A 17,954-nucleotide genomic window follows, 5' to 3' on the forward strand; every position below is an offset into this window, starting at 1 on the left:
CCACATAGATGTTTTGCTGTCCACCCATCTGCCCACAAATATACAGTCTTTCTTATCTTTTTTTTGGCCACACCATGCATGCCATGTGGGATCTTAGTTCCCTGGCCAGGGATCGAACCCAGGTCCCCTGCAATGGAAGCATGGAGTCGTAACCACTGGACCACCAGGGAAGTCCCCAGTCTTATCTTAAAGTACAGAATCCACCATGGCCTTGGAGGGTCAACGGTGGGGAAAACCCACAGAAAAATCCCGTCATGTTGCCAAGAGGACACAGCAGTTCCCAAAGTCATGCGTTCAGAACAATCCCAACTTTTGAAAAATTCGCACAGATGACTGTTCTGTAGGGAAAAATGACCAGGAGGAAATTCACAAAAATGTCTGCATTGGTGGGCTTTTGGGCAACTTTTTTTTCTTATGTAGTCTTTTCTGAAAAATGTTCCCAAATTGTCTAGAGTGAACACGGATTCCTTTGGCACGCAGAAGAAATTGTTTAGAAAATGGAGGGATGTTTTGATTGTTTGTAAAAGGTGCCTGGGGGCGGGGCAGTGGCACTGGAGGACAGGCTGCCTCTTCGGCCGAGGCCTCTGCATTCCTGGGAGGGTTTTCTCACCATCTCAGCGGATGCTCCTTGCTGAGCCTGGCAGGGATGTTGGAAACCACGACTTCATCTTGGACCATGCGAGAGAGAGATGATCTGCAGAAACAAAAAAACAGCTCTGACCCGAAACTTAGCCAGGACCTCAGGGGTCATGGAAAACAGTCCCACCCAGCACAGGAATTTCCTTTTCAGTCTGGGTTCAGACTGTTTTCTGTGGTTCTCTCTTAAAAGACCTGAGAGAGTTGGTGTAGACATTTCCCGTAGCCCTTACTCCATGTCAGGTGCTTGACAAATGGTCTGGATTCTTCCCTCCCCTCCTTGGAGGTAGGTGCTCTTACTACACCCATTTTACAGATAAGAAACTAGAGGCACGGTGGCAGAAGGCCTGTGCCCCAGCCCACACAGATGAGATGTGAAGGCCTGTCTCCTGAGTCCAAAGTCAAGTCTCCTTTCTGATGGGTGGCATCTCCCCACTCTCTAATTCATTCAATTTTTTATTCAAAGAGGATCCATTGAGCACCCAGTATATGCCCACCATTGTGCCAAACAAGACAGATGCAGTCCCTATCATCCCAAACTCAGATATTTTGGGGACCCAGATGTGTAAACAGACAATTACAACATTGAATCTGGCTTCTTTCTTTTTTTCTTTTTTTTTGGCCACGCCGCGCGGCTCAAACCTGGGCCCCCAGCAGTGGAAGCACAGAGTCCCTAACCACTGGATCACCAGGGAATTCCCTGGACCTGACTTCTTTCTGAGAACATCAGGTGACGGGGATATCACTACCTGACAAAGCAACTTGGTCAGTTATTGGTGGACTCCGGTCTGACCCCCTTATTCCTTGGGCCAGGGAGCTCTCAGGCTTCCATGAGGCAAAGGAGACTCTGAGCCCACAGCTGTCTCCTTTGGAAGTCCAGCCTTACATCTGCATCCTCACCTCCTGTTCCTGGGCCTGGCTTTCAGAGTCTGCCAGGGGTAGCCTCTGGCCCCTCATCTGCAGCCCTTCTAACACCCGAAGACCCAACAGGCATCCCTTGACACCTTTTGTGTGTTTAATATGGGCAGGTGTGACTGCTGGCAGCAAGTATTTAAAAACAAAATGAAGTCTGGCCATTTTTCATCACAAAAATAGCCTGTGCTTATGATGCCACTTATATGAAATATCTGGGGTGGGGGAGGGGTGGACTGGGAGTTTGGGATAAGCAGGTGAAACTATTATATATAGGATGGATAAACAATAAGGTCCCACTGTATAGCACAGGGAACTGTAGTCAATATCCTGTGATAAACTGTAATGGAAAAGAACATAAAAAGGAATGTGTACATGTGTATAACTGAATCATTTTGCTGTATACCAGAAATTAACGCAACATTGTAAATCAACTACACTTGAATAAAATAAATTTTAAAGAAAGAAAGAAAGAAACTAATAAGGACCTGCTATATAGCACAGGGAACTCTACTCAGTACTTTGTAATGGCCTTTATGGGAAAAGAATCTGAAAAAGAGGGGATATATGTATACATATAGCTGATTCATTTTGCTGTACACCTGAAACTAACACAAAATTATAAATCAATTATACGCCAATAAATTTTTTTTTTAAAAAAGAGAAATATCTAAAATAGGCAAACTGACAGGGACAGAAGAGAGAATAAAAGTTACCAGGGGTGGTATCATGGAAGTTATTCCTAATGGGTGCAGAACGTCTGTTTGGGGCGATAAAAAATTTTGGAATTAAATAGTGGTGATGGTCGCATGACATTGTGAATGTAATTAACACCACTGAACTGTACACTTAAAAATAGTTAAAATGGCAAATTTTGTGTTATATATATCCTACCACAATTTAAAAAGAGCATAAAAAAATAACCTATGCTTAGTGTAAAAACATCCAAACATTGTAAAAATTGATAGCCACCTAGAAAAAGAGAGTCCCCCAACTTATTTTTTTGGCAGTGAAACTGCTTCTAATCACTGGACCGCCAGGGAAGTCCCAAAAGAGTTCCTTTTAATTCCATATATTCCTCCAAATTTTTCTACCTTATATTAAACTTAGTAACATTATTTTAAATAATCTAGGTCCTCTCCATGCCCCTACTCCTCACAGTTGCAAAGATTCCTGTCTGCTTTGTTCACTGGATGTCTTCAGTGCCTGGTACACAGTAGGAGCTCAATAAAGACCCATCAACTCTTTATTCAAGCTTCAATGAAATGAGAAAACCCTTGTGTCTGGGGTCTAAAGATCTGGGTGCCAGACCTGGCACTGCCCCTCACTGACTGTGGGATCCTGATCCATGCTTGGCCTCAGTATACCTGAGTCTTATCTGCAAAATGGGCTCAAGGAGAGTTTCCACGTGAGGATGTACAGGAATAGATGCCCTTACACACTGCTGGTGAGAATGTACAATGGCACAGCCACCTTGGAAAACAGTCTGGCAGTTCCTCAAAAGGTTAAACATAGAATTACCATCTGACCCATTTAGATATGCACCCAAGAGACATGAAAACATACGTCCACTCGAGTACTTTGCTGACTTTTCCTTTTTTGGGGGGGGGCACTTCTTGCAACTTGTGGGATTTTAGTTCCCCGGACCAGGGATCGAACCTGGGTCCTCGGCAGTGAGAGCTCGGAGTCCTAACCACACACAAGTACCTTGTACTCAGATGTTCAGAGAAGCGTTCGTTATTCACAATAGCCAAATGGTGGAAACAACCCAAAAGTTCATCCACTGATGAATGGATGAACAAATTGGGGTATATCTATACAATGAAATATTTATTATTCAGCCACATAAGGAATGAAGTTCCAACACACGCTACAACAAGGATGGACCTTGAAAACATTATGCTAAGTGAAAGAAGTCAGATGCAAAAGACCACATGTTATTTTATTCCAGTCATAGGAAGTCCAGGATAGTAGGTTAGTGGTTACACAGGGCTCAGGGGATGGGGACAGGGGACAGGAGACAAGAGGGTGAGAGCTAAGGGTACAGGAGTTTCTGAGTAATGAAAATATTTTACAACTGACCATGATGAAGTTTGCACTTATCTGTGAAAATACTAAAAACCACTGGAGTACACTTTACATGGGACATTGTGTGGTATGTGAATTATATCTCAATAAAGCTATTTTTAAATTAATTTAATTTATTGAAGTATAATTGATTTACAATGTTGTGTTAGCTTCAGGTATACAGCAAAGTGATTCAGTTATATATATATATATATTCTTTTTCAGATTCTTTTCCCTTATAGGGTATTACAAAATATTGAGTATAGTTCCCTGTGCTGTACAGTAGCTCCTTACTGGTTATCTGTTTTATATACAGTAGTGCATTTGTTTTTTTTTTCATTTTTATTGATGTATAGTTGATTTACAATGTTGTGTTAGTTTCAGGTGTACAGCAAAGTGAATCAGTTATACATACACATATATCTACTCAGTAGTGTGTGTATGTTAATCCCAAACTCCTAATTTATCCCTCCCCCACAGTAAAGCTACTTATTTATTTATTTATTTATTTATTTATTTATTTATTTATCTTCTCCAGGTCTTAGTTGCGGCATGCAGGTACTAGTTCCCTGACCAGGGATCGAATCCAGGCCCCCTGCATTGGGAGCATGGAGTCTTGACCACTGGACCACCAGGGAAGTCCCAAAGCTATTTTTTTTTTTAAGTATAGTTTTTGCTTCTGAGCTGGAGGTAAGGAGAAACTGCAGGCTGAAGGTAGCCCGAGGTCAGCTGTCCATCCACGGGAGTGTAGAGAGAAGCTGTGGAGAGAAGATACCCACAGCTCAGCCCGAAAGGCTGAGGTCAGGTCAGCCCATCCCTGAACTAGTAACTATTTCCTCTGTGGCCTTAAAGAAAACAGGCTGAGACCTTGCTTTGTGGCTTGAACCCTTGGAGCAGGTTTTTGTCATGGACCCTTCCCTCCCATGTCTGGCCCTGCCCCCCTGGAGACCACCCCCTCCTCTGTCTGCATCGCTCCAGGTGGCCTGGTAATCCCAGGTCCTCTGAGATTCTCTTCTTTACCCATGGCACCTCTGTACCCTGGGGTGGCTTTGTCTTAACTGGACCTCTTTTTTTTTTTTTTATTAATTTATTTTTTGTCTGTGTTGGGTCTTCATTTCTGTGCGAGGGCTTTCTCTAGTTGCGGCAAGCGGGGGCCACTCTTCATCGCAGTGCGCGGGCCTCTCACTGTTGCAACCTCTCTTGTTGCAGAGCACAGGCTCCAGACGCGCAGGCTCAGTAGTTCTGGCTCACGGGCCTAGTTGCTCCGTGGCATGTGGGATCTTCCCAGACCAGGGCTCGAACCTGTGTCCCCTGCATCGGCAGGCAGATTCTCAACCACTGCGCCACCACGGAATCCCTGGACCTCTTTTTAACTTAACGACTTCTTTAAAGACCCTATTTCTGATTGACACATACACACGACTATATATAAAATAGATAATTAATAAGAACCTTCTGTATAGCACAGGGAACTCTACTCAACACTCTGTAATGACCTATATGGGAATAGAATCTAAAAAAGAGTGGACGTATGTATATGTGTAACTGATTCACTTTGCTGTACAGCACAAAACTAACACAACATTGTAAATCAACTATACTCCAATAAAAATTAATTTTAAAAAACAAACAAACACCCTGTCTCCAAATACAGTCCCATTCTGAGGTCCTGGGAAGTAGGGCTTCAACATATGAATTTTGGAGGGAATTCCCTGGTGGTCCCGTGGTTAGGACTCTGCACTTTCACTGCCCAGGCTGCCAGTTCAATCCCTGGTTGGGGAACTAAGATCCCGCCAGTCATGCTGAGCAGCCAAAAGAAAAAAGAGAAAAAAAGGATGAATCTCAAAGAAAAAAAAAAATCTCTATACTCAGTCAAATAAACGCCACCCGGTTTCCTGAATGTCTCTCCTCTGGGCCTCTGTTCATGCTGTTCCCATGGCCTGGAAGGCCCTTCACCTGCCGGACGCCAGCACAGCCTGTTAAGTCTCAGCTCAGATGCCCCCTCCTCTGAGAAGCCCTCCGGCTGGGTCAAACATTGCATCAGGGCTCCCTCAGTGCCTCAGTGCCTCAGTGCCTGGCATTCCCCCCACGACAGCTCTGATTACTGGGTCATCATCATCCGCTGTCCTGCCAGTGAGCTCCAAAACTCCGAAACAATCCCTCAGATTCCCTCATGCTGGCCTTTTGTAGTCAGCCCCAGGCAAATACTGACCTGCTCTCTCATGCTAGAGATCTGTTCTCTGAGAATGTTATATATTTGGAATCATACGACATGCAGCCTTTTGAGCCTGGCCTCTTTCACTGCAACATAAAGCATTTGGGCGTAAAGCTTTGCTGCCTGTATCAGTAGTTTGTTCCTTTATGTTGCTGAAGAATATTCCATTGTACGAATGGACCCAAGTTTGTTTTATATTCACCCATTGAAGGACAATTGAGTGTTTCCAGCTATTGGTGATTATGAATAAAACTATTGTAAATAATGACGTACAGGTTTTTATGTGAACATAAATTTTCATTTCTAAATTCACAGCAGTGGGATTGCTGGGCCGTGCAGTGGTTGCATGTTTAGTGTTTTAAGAACCACCAAACTGTTTTCCAGAGTGGCTCACCATTTTGCATTCCCACTATTCCCAGCCAGGGTTCTTGGCCTCCTTAATCGATAGAAATTGATAAGAGGCCAGACAAGAAATTCAGGCAAGGCTTTATTGGGGCCCCTGTTGCAGCAGGAGGGAGCAAAAACAAGTAACAGGTTCCCTGGAGGGGTGGCTTAGGCGGTCTGTCCACCCCCATGGTGGTGCTGTGTGTGTTTTTGGCCTTTTTGTATCTTGTCCATAATTTGCCCCAACTGCCCATGCATGCAGTTATTTTTAGTCCCTTATTGTTTCTTTGTATTTTGTTGCTGGAGGAGGCGTTTGTCCAGGTGCAAGCACGGCAGCAAAGGGTCCCAGGTCCCGGCCTGTCTCACCACCAGCAGCATCTGAGAGGCCCAGTTTCTCTGCATCCTCATCTGCACTTGGTATTGTCGGTATTTTTAGTTTAGCCATTCTAATAAGTGTGACACGAGTCTTTTAAGGCTGGCATCATAGCCAAGGTGCAGGATTTGAACCCGAGCATCGGAGCACGTAACCACTGCAAGGTGCAGTGGTAAAGATACAGGAAGTTGCTGGCCTGAGAAAACTTGTTCCACCTAGAAGATAGAGTTTTGTGGAAGTCATTGCCGCCTGCTCCAAAAAGTTGCGCTAAGGAGGAAATGCCACAGGATGGAGGGCAGGGCTTTCATGCAAGAGGTGGCGCTGGGTTCAAGTCCTAACTCCACCACTTCTCAGCTGGGTCACCAGAGTCTCTCTGAGCCTAGTTGGCTCATCTGGTGAATGTGCCTCATAGGTTCCATCTCACAGAGGCAAGGTGTCCCCCAGAGCCCTGGTCGGTCGGTGAGAGAGTTCTTGCAACATGTGCCCCAGTTCCTTACAGCCAACTCGCACTTGTGCTTCAATGGTGGGACAGGTGACACAGGGAACTCGAGAGGAGAAAAGGTCACTGTAGGGTCCAGTCCGGACAGGAGAATCAGATCTTCTTGAAACAAACCAGAGGGTGCCCCTGTCTTGCTCTGCACCCCTCCAGGGTTCCCCAACTACCCGCTGGGCTATGCCCAGGCCCCCACTGGGAGGTCCTGCCGGACCTGATCCCACAAACTCACCAACCTTGAGTCTCATCCTCTCCTCCCTACGCTGCACACGGGTGACTTCTACTTCTCCTCTCCATCTTTGCCTTGCTGGTCCGTCTGCCTAGAACTCCCTGCCTCCCCAACTCAGCCTGAACTTCAGGTCTCAGCACTGACATTACCTCCTTCCCATGCCTGGCATACAGCAGGTGCTCAATAAATGCTGCTGGAGTGAATGAATGAGGTGGGAAAAGGAAGGGGGAGCAGTCTTATGGGGCAGATGAGGGAGTCTGTAGGCCACAGGGAGGAGCTTGGCTCCTTCCTGCAGCAATGGGGAGCCACAGCAGGCTTTAGGCAGGGAAAGGCATGTTGTAGGGGGACCTTTTTGTGCCGTGGGCCCTTATCAGTGGAAGTTTGTAAGTGCCTAAAATAAAACACCTCAGATGGTAAAGGAAACCCATTACAAATCCATTACATGCGATATAGTTATCAAAATATGCTTTAATTGTGATGGAATTTGTACATCTTTCCTCACACTTAAATACCGAGGCCCAGTAGCAGCTCTAATGACTGTTAACGTTAGGAGCAGGGGCAGGCGTGAGTGATGCAAGTTTTTCCCCTCCAAATTCATGGACCCCCCCTGACTTCTATTTGTGGACCCCTTGGGTGTCTGGGACCCCTGGAGAAAAATTCCCAGACGTTGGAATGTGACAAGAGCACTGGAAATGAGCAAACTGGACAGAAGTGTCACCAGGAGGGATAAGAAGTGATTACCAGGGACGTGGATTAGCATCCACACAGACAAGCGTCTGGAGGCTTGGCCATCTGTTCAAAGAAAAACAGGAAGCCTGTGGCCTGCCCCTCTGGCCTCTCTGGGCCCAGCCTTTGTCTTTGTGACTTAAAGTCTCAAAGGCAGGCCTGGACACCCTGAGCCGGCTCCCAGCTTCCTCCCCCGGCTCCGGAAGCGGCAGGAAAAACAATAGGACAAAGGCAGCATCTCCCGGGTTCTGTGCTCTCCTGACAACATCTCATGGGCACCGAACATGGGCCCACAGGGTCGGCTCTGAAGGTAACATCCCCATTTCACAGGTGAGGAAATTGAGGTCCAGAGAGCCCCACCCCCACCCCATCCAGGTCACTTAGCCTGGCTGTGGCCAAGCCAGCATTGGAATCCAGGTCTTTTGTGACTCCAAGCCCTGCCTGTGATCATTCCTACTCTGAACTCACCACCTGGACCAGTGCAGTCCCTCCTCCTAGGTCCGCAAGCTGCTGCCATCAGACCCCACAGGCTGTTCTCCCACACCAGCCAGAGGAGGCCAAAGTCCCCACCAAGCTCAGCCTCTGTTTGAGCAGCTGCCGGGGTCACCCCAGCCCCGCCTGGCTGAGTCAGGCCTGGTCATATCCTGGAGAAGAACTGCCTTGTTAATCAAGTCTGGAGGGCACCAGGGTGGGCAGGTAGCTAGAGCAGGACCTTTATTTGGAGGGTTCCTTGAAGAAGTTTTTCCACTAAGACAGGGCTCATAGCCCCCACTGGCTCCTGTGTGGAATCAGCTCCCACAAGGGCCTGGAGCTTAGTGCTGACCCCACCCCTCACTGAGCAGATGAGGAAACAGAGGCTCAGAGAGGTTGAGAGATTTACCCTGGGTCACACAGCCTGGCCTGGATTGGGATCCAAGTGGTATTTATTTTATTTTTTATTTTTGGCCATTCCTGATCGTCACTTGGGATCTTAATTCCCCGGCCAGGGATCGAACCAGTGCCCCCTGCATTGGAAGCGCAGAGTCTTAACCACTAGACCGCCAGGGAAGTCCCCCAACTAGTATTTATTTATTTTAAAATATTTATTTATTTATTTATTTGGCTGCATTGGGTCTTAGTTAAGGCACACAGGATCATTGTTGTGGCATGTGGGATCTTTCGTTGCAGCGTGCGGGCTTCTCTCTAGCTGTGGCGGGTGGGCTCCAGAGCACGTGGGCTCAGTAGTCGCAGCGTGTGGGCCCTCTAGTTATGGCCCACAGGCTTAGTTGCCCTGCGGCATGTGGGATCTTCGTTCCCCGACCAGGGATTGAACTCGCGTCCCCTGCATTGGAAGGCGGATTCTTAAACAGTGGATCACCAGGGAAGTCCCCCAGCTGGTATTTAGAGACAACCACTTTGGAGTCAGACTCCCTGGGCCACAGATCTGGAATGACAGATCTGACACTGATTCGTTGGGTAAAATGGCACAAGTCACTCTGCGTCCCTGAGCCTCAGTTTCCTCATCTGTACAAGGGGTATGGTGATGGCACCCACGTGTGGGAAGGAGAACAGCATGTACAAAGGCCCTGAGGTGGAGTTGCGCCCTAGTCTTTAGAGCCACATGGAAGAGGTGGGCAGCTGGAGTGGCGTGATTAAGGAAGACAATGGGAGGAGGGGATGGCAGGGAGGTGACAAGATCAGATCATGCAGGACCTTTTGGGCCACAGTGAGGCCTTTGGCTTTTACTCTGAATGAGGTGGGAGCCATGAAGGATTCTAAGCAGAGGAGGGAGCTGATCTGATTTGGGTGTTCCCAGGCTCCTTCTGACCATCGAGGGGAAAACAAACTGTGAGGGGTGAGGGCGGGAGCTGGGAGACCAGGTATGATGGGGGCTGGACTGGAAATAGGCAAAGAGGAGTGGAGAAACCCGCCAGTCTTTGCTCATCTTCACGTTTCCTGCCCAGCAGCTACCAGCAGACTGAAAGGCGAGGCAAGGACTTTAGCCTGGGAGGCTGCAGGTTGCAGCAAGGGTAACCCGGGGTGGGGCACACCAGGGCGTGATGAGCAGGGTTACACCTGGCATCTCCCGGGCCAAAGTGGCTGGACCACTTGGGAAGGTGCGTGGGCTGCTGACACATGTGTGCGCATATCACATGCCAGGCTGGGAGCCACCCTCCTGTGCCCTCAGGAGCCTGGGGCCCCACAGTCCAGGCCTCCCTCCTGTGGGCTCAGGATCTGACACTGATCCACTGGGCAACTGGGGCAAGTCACTCTGCTTCTCTGGGCCTCAGTTTTCTTTCTTTTTTTTTTTTTAAAGATCTTTTTTGGTGTGGACCATTTTTAAAGTCTTTATTGAATTTGTTACAATATATATTTAAAAAATTTTACTTATTTATTTTTATTGTTGGCCGTGTTGGGTCTTCGTTGCTGTGCACAGGCTTTCTCTAGTTGTGCTGAGCGGGGGCAACTCTTCATTGCGGTGCATGGGCTTCTCATTGCGGTGGCTTCTCCTGTTGCAGAGCACGGGCTCTAGGAGCGTAGGCTTCAGTAGTTGTGGCACGCGGGCTCAGGAGTTGTGGCTCGCGGGCTCTAGAGCGCAGCCTCAATAGTTGTGGCCCACTGTCTTAGTTAGTCCGCGGCGTGTGGGAGTTTCCCGGACCAGGGCCCCGCCGTGTCTGGCAGGCGGATTCTTAACCACTGCACCACAAGGGAGGTCCAAATTTGTTACAATATTGCTTCTGTTTTATGTTTTGGTTTTTTGGCTGAGGCATGTGGGATCTTAGCTCCCCGACCAGGGATCGAACCCTCACCCCCTGCATTGGAAGGCGAAGTTGTAACCACTGGACCACCAGGGAAGTCCTGGGCCTCTGTTTCCTCATCTGTAAAAGGGGGGAATAATGACAGCACCCATACACAGGGATGGGAACAGCACATGCAAAGGCCCTGAGGTAGAGCTGAGCCCTGAGCATTCTTCAGCCCCCAGTTCCTAGGCCCTTTTCTAACCAGGGCTAGAAGGGCCATCAGGAGGAGGCACCTGGGCATGCAAGGCCTGGGAGGTGAGCGAGAAATTGGCATATGCAGATGCTGAGTGGGGGCTGGAGAATCCACTAAGACTGCTGCCTTGGGGCTGGTAGAGGAACCTTTGGGGAGAGATTTTAGACCACACACTGGCCAAGACATCCGCACATCCTCCCTGCACTGGAGGCGGCTGGGCCGGTCCAGCCTCCCAGACTGGCTCACTCAGGTCCCACCACCGGGTCCTGTGTCACATCTCCTAGCGCCTCGGAGCCCAACTGGACTCCTCTGCCCTCACCCCAGACTGGGGCACATCCCATGGAGACCCCTAGGTAAGCGCCTGAACATCCCTGTGCCTCAGTTTACTCATCTGTAAAATAGCGGAAAGAATAGGTCCTCCCACATATCAGAACTACAGGGCCGTGCTTAATAAACGCTCGAGATTATAATTATTATGGTGATTATAGTGATTGCTAGCCAGAGGGCAGAAAGAGCAGCCCCCGGGAGGAAGTCCGAGGCCCCCAGCCTCAGTCCCTTATCCTCTCCTCCCCTGCCCCCCTCAGTTTCCCCAGGCCAGCCTCGAGGGCCGCAAAGGCGGCCGGGGGACCCGCGCCCCCTCCGGCCAGCAGGGGCAGCACGGAGCGGCCCGGGACACCCGGAAGGGCCCCGCCCCCGGCCCCGCCCAGCCCGGGCTGCCCAGAACCGGGAGGCGGCGGTGGCGGCGGCCACGGCGGGGACGGTGCGCGGGGTTGCAGCGGCGGGGCCGGCGGCTGGACGCGCGGAGCGCCATGGCGGTAGCCGAGCGCCGCGCCTTCGCACACAAGATCAACAGGTAGTGCGGCTGCCGGGCCCCCTCCCGGGCCGCCCCCACGTGTCGGAGCCCCGCCCCGGGGCGGCCCGGCCCTCCCTCTTCTGGGCGCCCCCCATTCAAGCTCCTTCCGCCTTGGCCAAATCCGGCCCGCTTGTCCGGCCGGGGGCGCAGGCGTGGGGAGGTGGGGAGGGCGGGGGGGTTCCGGGCTGGGGGTCGCGGAGGGGCTGCGGGCGCGGTGGTGGCTGAGGTCTTCCCTGGGAACCGGTGGGACGCGTGGGGGCGTGCCCGGGGGGCCTTCCTGGAGGAGGCGGCGCGGGGAAAGCGCTGCCCGGCGCCCTCCGCGCGTCCTACCCATCTCCTGGCCCCTCCCCCGGCCCCCTAGCTCCTCAAGCGTGGGAGTTGGGGGGCTTTTTCCGTCCCATCCTCTGGGCCTGGTGTGGGGCAGGGACGCATCAGGCGCCGAGATTTGGGAACAGGGACGGCGCTCCTGGCGGCCTTTGAACCCCCTCGGGAAGTTTCCCGTGATCTTCTCCCCGCGAGGGTCCCGTGCCCAGCTGTCTGGGGGGCAGGGGACAGCTGTGAATGTCCCCCCGCCCCCAGCCCTGCTTCAGGCTCTCCCAGCACCGGCTGGACGCTCTGGAGATGGATGGTGATTGAATGGAAGGAGTGGGGGCGGGGGACGGAACCAGCTGGTGGGCAGACGGGGGGAGGGGACAGGCGCCAGGCGCTGGGGGATCCATTTCCGTGGCCACTGGTGATTGTAAGAGATTGGCCAGGGAGGGGGATGTCAGACTCTCTTGGGGCTGAAGAGCCTTTCACCCATTCGGGTCTTTGCCTCCAATAGTGGGTTCAGAATCTGCTGGGGTGGGGGGTGTTTCTCTCACAGCGGGGCAGGGGTGGGGTGGGGTGGGGCGGGAGGCGGGCAGGGACCTCCCCTGATCACCCCCATGTGAAAGAGTCAGCCCTGCCCTGACGGAGACACAAGAAAAGATCCCACCCTTGGGGGCAGATACAGTGGGGGAGGCAGAGGAGAAGCAGGATAAAGTAGATTATATGTTAGTGGTAAGTGGTATCAGGACATACAAGGCAGAGAAGGGAGATGGGGAATGTGAGGACTATTTTAGATCTGGGAGGCGGGTCAGGAAGGCCTGGAGGAGAAGGTGGCATTTAAACAAAGATCTGATGGAGGTGAGGGAGGGGTCCATGCCCAGACATGGGGGAAGAGCAGTCCAAACACAGGGAAGGGCAAGTGCAAAGGCCCAGGGGCAGGAGCAGATGTTCACAGAGCATCTGAGGAAAGCCAGTCAGGCTGGAGCAGAGTGAGGAGGGGGGCAGTGGGAGCAGGTTGTACAGGGCTTGTGGGTTGTGGGGAGGAGTTTAACTTTTACCCTGAGTGAGGTGGGGGCCATGAAGAGTTCGGAACAGACGAGGGACATTGTGACCTGGTGTCTGGGGCATAGTGGTTGGGCAATTTTTATGTTCTGTTATCTCTGTGTCTCTGAATCGTTCCTCTCTTTTGGACCTTTGGTGTTTGTGAGCTTGGGGAGGTTATTGCTGTCTGTTTTTTTGCCTCTCAGCCCCTATGTCCTTGGGTCCTGGCGTCCACTCAAGTGAGAAAGAGAGGCCCTGGGTTTTGCCCTGGGGAACGGTTGCTCTATAGAGTTCAGGGTAAGAAAAGCAGAGAAAGATCCTGGGGCCCCAGTGAACCACAAGCAAATGGCTCAAGTCTTCCAGCCACCCTCTAACAAGGTCTCCTCAGCAGACTGGTGGGCACCCAGGTATCTACATGCTCAGACCTAGGCCTATATTCATCTGCTTGTTCATTCAACTATTCATTCCACAAATGCCATATTAATCTGAATATTAGACAGTCCCCCAGTTTCCTAATGAAAAGGTCCATTTAAAACAAAGATTTGGGGGGACAACTTAAAAATACAAACTCGGGAATTCCCTGGTGGTCCAGTGGTTAGGACTCGGCGCTTTCACTGCAGGGGCCCGGGTTCGATCCCTGGTCAGGGAACTGAGATCCTGCAAGCCGTGAGGCATGGCCAGAAGGAACAACAACAAACAAACTCTTATGAACGTACACAACACGCACAAATAGTATTGTATGCAACATAATGTTCTTTTTTTTTTTTTGACTCGTACTCTTTAAAATAAAATCCAATCTGGAATGGTGATAACGACCAGCACTTTTTTTTTTTTTTTTTTTTTGGCTGTGTGGCTTGGCTTGGCTTGCGGGATCTTAGTTCCCCGACCAGGGATCAAACCCATGACCCCTGCAGTGGAAGCCTGGAGTCCTAACCACTGGACCACCACGGAATTCCCATGACCAGCCCTTTTAATGTGCTTATCGCATGCTGGTCCCCGTCTGAGATGTCACTAATTGTCACCAGAGCCCGTTGACATCGGTATAACTATTGAAACCAAAACCCAAAGTGGTTAGGTCACTCTCAAGGGTCTCTCGGGGGGGAAGTAGCCCAAGAGCGTGTGGCTCCAGAGTTGAGAACAGTCTTGGAAACCGTGCCTCTTCCTGCCCTCTCCTGTCCGCAAGGATGTCCATTCATGCTTCCCAGGCTTCTGAGAACAGTGTCATTATTTTGCCCCTCAGTTGTCTGATGTGGGGCAGTTTGCCGTTCTCATTTAAAGAAATGCTTTGTTGGAGGGGTGGGAGCACAACAAGACATTGACGAAATTCCAAAAGTACCTGTGGGATTTCCAGGAAATATCTTCCTCCCACTCCTGTCCCCAAATATATTTGCAGACGTGAGCTTAGGCGTAGGTGATTATTTTTTACCTTTAAAAAAATTGTAACAGGTGACATGTATACAGAAAAATGCTAAGTTTAAGTAAGGAGTAATCATGAAACAAGTGCCAGGGGAAAAGTCACTCGGATCAAGACGGGCTGTCTTGGGAATTCCCTGGCTGTCCAGTGGTTAGGACTCCGTGCTTCCACTGCATGGGGCACAGGTTCAATCCCTGGTCGGGGAACTAAGATCCTGCATGCTGTGTGATGCTGCCAAAAAAAAAAAAAAAAAAAAGACAGGGGCCATCTCTACCTTCCCAAGCCTCCCCACTCCAGCAGGCCCCTCTCAAGGTGATCTGCACTTGATTCTGCCCCTCAGGGAACGGCCATGCTGGTGGTAGCTACTGTTTCTTCCTCACTTACATTATGGTTTCTCCATCCAAGTTGGCTTCCTATCTGCAGTGGGTTGGCTTTGTCTGTTTAGAACATCTCATGAACGGAACCACACAGGATGTCAAGTCCTATGTGGCAGCGTAATGTCGGCAGCATCTGTGCTGCCGCCTGTAGTCTGGCTCATCCTTTTTCATTGCTGCATACTATTCCCCCTGTTTCTTGTGTGTTCTCCATCTTTGGTCAAGGATCTTGTGAGTTGTTTCCCTTTGAGGCTGTCATGATCAGAGCTGCCATGAACATTCTCGGCCATGTATTTCCTCCTGAGTATCTACGCCTCAGAGTGGAATTGCTGGATTGGCATATTTTCAACTCTGCCTGTAAATTTACAGATGGTTTTCCAGAGGGGTTCCTCCAGCAGCAGATGAGGGTTCCCATTCCTCCGCATCCTTGCTGGCACTCATATTATTTGCCTTTAAATTTTTCTGTCAGTCCAGGAGGGGTAGGGTGGGATATGAGGAGGAATCTCTTCATGGTTTTATATTTACTCATTTTCTTCCCTCACTCTTTACAGAAGTGGGAACACAGCATCAAGGCTTAAGCCATTCTTGTTTCTGGTTTTGTCATCCTCCTCCCCTGTGAGGGTAGTCCTCTGTTAATCTGGCCAGCCCTGGAGGGGAGGTACACAGTCTCACATGAATTCCCAGTGATGCCACTACTTCATGATTCCCCTCTGAGCATCTCTTTAGTAACACATAGGGTTGTGGAGTTTTCACCTTAGAAGGATATATCTCACCAAGAGCTAAAACCCACCACCTGATCTTTGCAGTTTCCCTCATTGAATGCTGAGATCCCTTCCTGAGAAAACCCACTAAATTCAGCTCAGCATTTCGCCTCCCTTTTTGAAATGTGGTCCACGGGAACATCTGAAGCAGATCTGATGTGGGAGTGAGAAAGAGAGAGGGGTTGACGGTGACTCCCAGGTGTGGGTCCCAAGCATCCAAGAGAGTAGGGCTGCCCTTAGTGAGACAGAGAGGATGATGGGAGGGCAGGTTACGGTCATGGGGCAGATTTGAGGATCTGTTGGTGTTTAGATGGTGTTGAAGCCTCGAGACTGGATGGGACTGCTCTTCGGAGTGGGGAGCGGGTGAGTGTGGACAGGGAAGGGGCAGGTTCTGGAGCCCCTGTTCTTGGCCCTGCTCCCCATCATGGAATGCCTAGCGCTAAAGAACTTTGACCTCCAGCTGACCAGGGTTCAATTCTGGGCACCGCTGCATTCTGCTGTGTGACCCTGGGTGCCTCACGACCCGTCTCTGAGCCTCACTCACCTTTGATATACAAAGCAGGGTCAGAAATTCCAGTTTCCCAGGATGCTCTGTGAGGCAACGTGGTGACAGCTAGCTTTAATTGAGCACTTACTATGTGCCAGGCCCTACACTCAGAACAGCTCAATAAGTCGTGGGTACTGTCCCGAGCCCAGAGGTCCAGAGAAAAGATGTCATTCACCCCTGCTCGCCCAGCTCCAAGTGCAGAGCTCTGTGACTCAGTAAACTGGCTCCCGTGGCCACACCGTTGTGGACCCAGCCTTCTCCCACTCTGGGGGCCTCACTCTAAGGCCCGTGGCAAAATGAAGCTGGAGGCTCAGCCCTCCCCACCCCCCTCCCTGTTCTGGGGCAGCAGCTGCAGAACAGCTGGGACCAGGGCACAGACAGGTTCCCTGATACGGCATCTTTCGTAAATCACCCCCAATCCTCCTCTGTGTGCCCATGCTTCCAGAGGAAGTGGCCTGGACTTGGGGAATTTGAGGACAAATCCCTAATTTTTCCTCCCCCCAAGCATCGCCTGGCTTGCAGGATCTTAGTTCCCCAACCAGGGACTGAACCTGTGCCCTCAGCAGTGAAAGCGTGGAGTCCTAACCACTGGACCGCCAGGGAGTTCCACAAATCCCTCATTTTTAACATTCTTTGAATTTCCTACAAGCTTCTCTTCCCTTCCCTGCTTCCTTGCACCTCCCGTCCAACAGAAGCAAGACTCTGAGACAGTTGACAGAGAAAAGAAATAGAATCCAGGGACAGAGAAGGAATGAGGCTGGGGTCTCAAATTGGAGGCCCCACATTGGATCAGGGTCGTGGCCAAGTTTTGTTTGACCCACACGGATTTGAGTTCGGAGGCTTACAGGCAGGGCTGAAGCTCCTAATTATCCCCACTCCACACCTGTCTTTCCTAGGCCCACCTCACACATCCGTTGCATTGGACGCTTGTGGGCCACATTTGCAATCCTCAACATAGCGCTTTATGGGGCACAACTTTTTATTTTTATTTTATTTTTTAAAATGTTTATTTATGTGGCTGCTCTGGATCTTAGTTGCAGCATGTGGGGTCTTTAGTTGCGGCATGTGGGATCTAGTTCCCTGACCGGGGATCGAACCCGGGCCCCCTGCGTTGGGAGCACGGTGTCTTAGCCACCGCACCACCAGGGAAGTCCCAGGGGTACAACTTTTTATTAAGAAAATTTCCAAGCATAAGAGAAAAGAGGGAAGCAGGAGCGATTGAGGCCTGAACCCCTCAGCCGTTGCCTTGCCTTCCTGATTTTAAGAGAAACTGAGGCCCAGAAAGGTTGTTCCACCTGTCCAAAGCCACACAGCTAAAAGATAAGGGGCTTCCCCCAACTGACAGTAGATTTACGCAAGTTGGACCAAGAGGGAGATTGGAAGGGATTCACTCATTCCATCAAAAAAACATTTATTGGGCTTCCCTGGTGGCGCAGCGGTTGAGAGTCCGCCTGCCGATGCAGGGGACACGGGTTCGTGCCCTGGTCCGGGAAGATCCCACATGCCGCGGAGCGGCTGAGCCCGTGAGCCATGGCCGCTGAGCCTGCGCGTCTGGAGCCTGTGCTCCACAGCGGGAGAGGCCACAACAGTGAGAGGCCCACGTACCGCAAAAAAAAAAAAAAAACATGTATTGATGGGAATTCCCTG

General features: G+C 50.6%; 1 protein-coding gene and 1 long non-coding RNA gene across 18 annotated transcripts in view; one reads left to right on the forward strand and one right to left on the reverse strand.

The window, feature by feature from the left end:
* Positions 1–6,316: 6,316 nt before the first annotated feature.
* On the reverse strand, positions 6,317–8,623 carry LOC137222447 (uncharacterized). 3 transcript variants are annotated; one of them, XR_010942455.1, is made up of 3 exons: positions 8,504–8,623; positions 7,309–7,499; positions 6,317–7,185 (listed from the first exon to the last, which is right to left on the reverse strand). It is a non-coding gene; the product is annotated as an uncharacterized lncRNA (long non-coding RNA). The 3 variants fall into 3 exon arrangements; XR_010942456.1 differs by having other exon boundaries at positions 7,313–7,502; XR_010942454.1 differs by having other exon boundaries at positions 7,309–7,502.
* The window catches only part of DOCK6 (dedicator of cytokinesis 6), a 46,369-nt gene continuing 36,610 nt past the window's right edge, over positions 8,196–17,954 (forward strand). For 5 of the 15 annotated variants that reach the window (XM_067733692.1, XM_067733697.1, XM_067733700.1 and 2 more), the window contains exon 1: positions 11,706–11,861. In XM_067733692.1, the coding sequence (XP_067589793.1) occupies positions 11,818–11,861 (44 nt within the window). In that variant the 5' untranslated portion in view covers positions 11,706–11,817. Of the gene's footprint in view, positions 8,366–11,705; positions 11,862–17,954 lie in introns of those variants that run through there. The other 10 variants (XM_067733693.1, XM_067733695.1, XM_067733696.1 and 7 more) reach the window with 5 other exon arrangements.

Source organism: Pseudorca crassidens, chromosome 3 (assembly GCF_039906515.1).
Source record: "Pseudorca crassidens isolate mPseCra1 chromosome 3, mPseCra1.hap1, whole genome shotgun sequence".
NCBI classification, from domain to species: domain Eukaryota; kingdom Metazoa; phylum Chordata; class Mammalia; order Artiodactyla; family Delphinidae; genus Pseudorca; species Pseudorca crassidens.